This window comes from Psammomys obesus, unplaced genomic scaffold, assembly GCF_907164565.1.
Source record: "Psammomys obesus unplaced genomic scaffold, mPsaObe1.curated_primary_1811, whole genome shotgun sequence".
Classification (NCBI taxonomy): Eukaryota; Metazoa; Chordata; class Mammalia; order Rodentia; family Muridae; genus Psammomys; species Psammomys obesus.
Genome location: NW_026591918.1, coordinates 11,503,887 through 11,508,263, shown reverse-complemented (window position 1 = coordinate 11,508,263; position 4,377 = coordinate 11,503,887). Strand labels below are relative to the sequence as shown.

The 4,377-nt window shown below is 45.1% G+C and overlaps 1 protein-coding gene across 1 annotated transcript in view; it reads left to right on the top strand.

The window, feature by feature from the left end:
• Positions 1-208: 208 nt before the first annotated feature.
• The window catches only part of LOC129680623 (anthrax toxin receptor-like), a 32,854-nt gene continuing 28,685 nt past the window's right edge, over positions 209-4,377 (top strand). The window contains exon 1 of the mRNA XM_055612312.1: positions 209-453. Within this exon, the coding sequence (XP_055468287.1) occupies positions 209-453 (245 nt within the window). The remainder of the gene's footprint in view (positions 454-4,377) is intronic.

Genomic DNA, 4,377 nt, shown 5'->3' with positions numbered 1-4,377 from the left:
CAGGGTGTTGGGGGAAGGGCTGTACAGGCAGTGAGAGGCAGGATGCCCCAGAGCAGCTAGTATGTCCCCAGTCCCTGTGCTCTAAGTGGAGAGAAGCAGTGAGCGTTGGTGAGAGGACGCAGGATTATTGTCCCTAAGTACAGGCAGAGGCACCGGAGAAGGAAGTCAGAGGTGGCCTGTGGGTAGCCTATCTGGGACCATCAAGAAAATGCTGCGCTTCTGCCCCCAGGTACCGCATTGTATACTGTTCCCGCTGATGTTACTCCCATCACTGCTTAGCACAGGGAACTTCCTATACATGTACCCTGACTGGGAAAACTACCATGGACTTGGCTTGGACTCCAGAACTTTCCATCATCATGAAGACCAGAACCCAAGGCATATGAGGCACCAAAGGAATTCGAATCAGGAACCATGCCTGGCCACTCCTGACATCTACTTTGTTTTGGATAAGTGAGTGGCTTTTCTTTACAAAAGACATGGAAGGCCCAGCCTCTGCAGGGCCCATGGTGGGTGGTCAGAACCCAACCTCTGTGACTGACTTATTTCCTGAAATCTGGGAGGCCACGACAGTACTTCCTGATGGCTGTGTCCATAGCATCTTTCCTCTATCTGGGTTTTCGATGTCCACAGCTCACTGGCTGTTAGAAACTGAGTCCTCAGCCATTTGAGCAGCCCACTCAGGATCTCTGCAGAGATTACTGTTACCCAGTAGCCTTGCTTGGCTACCCTAGGCAGCCAAGTTCTTTCTCCTACAGCAAGAGCCAGAGACAGTCCCTATGAGGAATTTGCTTTGGTGTGGCTCTGGGTAGCCTGGGCTAGTTCTTATGTCCCTCTTGGCTCTTCAGGAAAAGAGGGAGCTGTGGACCTGGGCTGGGAGAGGTAGCCTAGACTCCTTTCTCTGAACTTTCTGGTAGGCTAGGGTAGGACTTTCTGCGCTCTCAACCAGAGTAGAAGGTTGGAGAAGCCCTGTCTAGACTTCCCGAAATGCCTGCATCTTCAAATACCCTGGTGTTCGGGAGCTTGGCTCTTCTCTGTTGGAGTGCACTCTTGGGGTAGCAAAGTGACCAGGGCATTTGGTAGGGATAAGACTACACTTCCTAGACTGGGCTCTACTTATCATTCCAGGTTTGGATCGTCTCATTTCTCTCATTCTTCTGGAACATTGGTGGGTGAAAGGACATGGGTCTATCCCCTAGCTTCTAAGCCAGGCCAGCCACTTCAGCCACTTAGGGAGTCTCCCTAGCCACTCAAAGAGAAACCTCTTCTCTGTTCAGGCCATGGACCTCTGAAAACATCAGGCACATCTTGTCCCATTGATATTTAGCTGTGTTGAGGTTGGTATCTCCCAGGTGAGGGATGCCCTGTGGGGCTGACAGTCTTGTCAGGCCAGTCCCTCTATAGAGTGGTCCTTTTCAGCTGTCATCCTGATGCATGTCTGACCTACATCCCTAGAGCTCCACTCTGGGGTGTAATAAGGAATACACCGTTCTCTGTGATGGGTGGAAAGGTAGGGCACAGGATGTGTGGGCACAGGTAGGGAGTGTGAAAAAGCATTAATTGTGCATCCTATTCATGTGCCCTGTTCACTTGTACAACTTGCTGGTTTACAAGTGAAGGAGGGTAAATTTAATGTCCAGTGCTATAATGAGTAAGTATCACAACAACTCAAGGCGTCTGTCAAATTCCTCACTTTTTTAAATTTTATTTTATTTTTTATTATTAATTACAGTTTATTCACTTTGTATCTCCCCTGTACCTTCCTCCCTCCTCCCCTCCCAATTCCACTGTCCTTCCCCCTTCTCCACCCATGTCCTTCCCCAAGTCCACTGATAGGGGAGGTCCTCCTCTCCTTAAATTCCTCGATTTTGATTCCACTCCCTCAAGGCAGTTACATGCCAGTCTTCTAGATTTTTTTTTCTACTGATAATACGGCCTTGTTTGTACTAACAGTATTATACCAAGTACTTTCTGTTTCTGTTTGAGGTTTATAGATCTATTTGATAATTAAGGAAAAGAGCATTTAGATTTTTCATAGCTTAGTTTTCCTGAAAGATTCTGTCCCACCTCCTTCCCTCCATCATGGTTAAATCACTATGATGTTTTGGTTTCAGATTTTAACACAAAAGGCACCCTCAGATGCCTGCTGACCAGTGTGTCAAGGTCAGCACTAATACACAAATGGGACAATGTTCTGGAAGTTCTAAGCCCATGTATGTTGCATGGCCTTTCTTCCCTTTGTCCTTGAACCCTCATTTGTATTGAGTTCTGAAATCCGGATCCCTCTTCAATATAATCTCAAATTGAAAACTTCCAGAGTTTGTGAGTAGGATAGATAGTCTGGGTCCCTGTGAGCCTTTGTGGGAAGGTACTTTTCATGGAGCGACAAAACTAGAAAGAAAGCCTGTCATCTTCTGTTAGGATAAAGGAGATGCCCCGCACGTTCGTTCGGGAGCTTCCCAAAGCAAAGTTTGCATTGTGTTTAGTTTTCAGTGACAAAGCTTCAATTGAGAAGTACACCAAGAGCAATGAGCAGTACACAGGTCCGGAGAAAGTTCTAGATTCACCCGTACTTGGTTAGAAAATCGTAACAACTGGCTCTTCCTGTCAGAGCTTTCTTTGTTCTCTGTAGTAGAGTGACATTTAGCTGACACCACAGGCTTTCTCTATAGGTGCGTGGGTGCTGCGAGAAGCATAGCTTCAAAGATGTTGGGATCATGTAGCACTGTGTTTTCTCATCCTTTCTGTGAAGACTTCCGCAGGGCAGAGGCAGCAGGAGGCGTAAAGTGGGGAGTGGCGCTTGGCTGTGGAACTCTGATAGGTAATATTGACAGCTAACTTGACAGAACCTAGGATCACCCAGGAGACAGTCCTCAGGGCATGTTTATACGGAAATTTTCTAGATTGAGCTAACTGATGTGGGAAGACTCTTCTTAAAAGTGGGCAGCAGCTGGGATACAAAGTGAATAAGTTGTAATAAATAAAACACAATTTAACAAAATTTGGACAGCACCATCCCAAGGGTCTCAGACTAGGGAAAAAGGGGAAAGCAAGATGTTAGCCAGCATGAATCTCTCTCTGCTTCTGGACTGTGGGGACAATGTGCCCAACGGCTCCATGCTTCTGCATCCATGACTCTCTTACTGCCATGACAGACAATACCCTTAAGACAATAAAAGCTTAAGTTGCTTTGGTCAGGGATTTTTCTCACAGCTGCTGAAAACTGGGATAGTTGCTGTGATAAACTGGACTATATGATTTCTTTTTACATCTTTGCCACAGTTTCCCCTCCATCCTCTTCTCCCAATCCCCAACCTCCACCACCACCACCATCTCTTTGTTTCTCTTTAGAAAATGGCAGGCCTCCCATGGAGGCAGGCTTCAGCGATGCCATATCAAATTATAAGACTAGACATAAACCCTCATATCAAGGCTGGAGGAGGCACCCTAGTAGGAGGAAAAGGGTCCCAAAAGCAGGCAAAAGAGTAAGAGAGACAGCCTTTGCTCCCACTGTTAGGAGTCCCACAAGAACCCCAAAGCTACACAATCATAACATATATGCAGAGGACCTAGGTCAGACCCAGCTCCCTGATTGTTGGTTCAGTCTCTGTGAGCCCCTATGAGCCCAGGTTAGTTGATTCTGTAGGTTTTCTTGTGGTGTCTTTGATCCTTTTGGTTCCTACAATCCTTCCTTCCCTTCTTCCACAAGATTCACTGAGTTTCACCTAATATTTGGTTGTGGGTTTCTGTATCTGTTTCCATCAGTTGCTAGGTAAAGCCTCTCTGATGACAGTTAGTACCAATCTATGTGTACTACAGAATATTATAAGGAATCATTTCATTGACTTTTTTTGTTGTTGTTGCCAGTTGTGTTTGACTTTATCTTAGGATTGTGGGAGGAATATTGTGGCCCAGGGCATTTTTGTTTGTTTGTTTGGGAGACTTTTAATGACTGCTTCTATTTCTAGAGGGGTTATAAGCCTATTTAAACTACTTAAATTGTTTAACTGATCTTGATTTAACTTTGGTAAGTGGTATCTATCTAAAATTTTCCCATTTTGTTTAAATTTTCCAATTTTGTGGAGTAAAAGGTTTTTGAAGTAAGACCTAATGATTCTTTGGATATTCTTTTTTTTATTACTGTTATTTTATTCATAAATATTTACTTTTTTATTATTAATTATACTTTATTCATTTTGTATCCCCCCATCAGCCCCTCCCTCCTCCCCTCCTGATACCCTTCCTCCCCTTTCTGCATACATGCCCCTCCCCAAGTCCACTGATAGGGGAAGTCTTCCTCTCCTTCTTTCTGATCTTAGACAATCAGTTTTCATCAGAAGTGGCTGCATTGTCATCTTCTGTGGCCTGGTAAGGCTG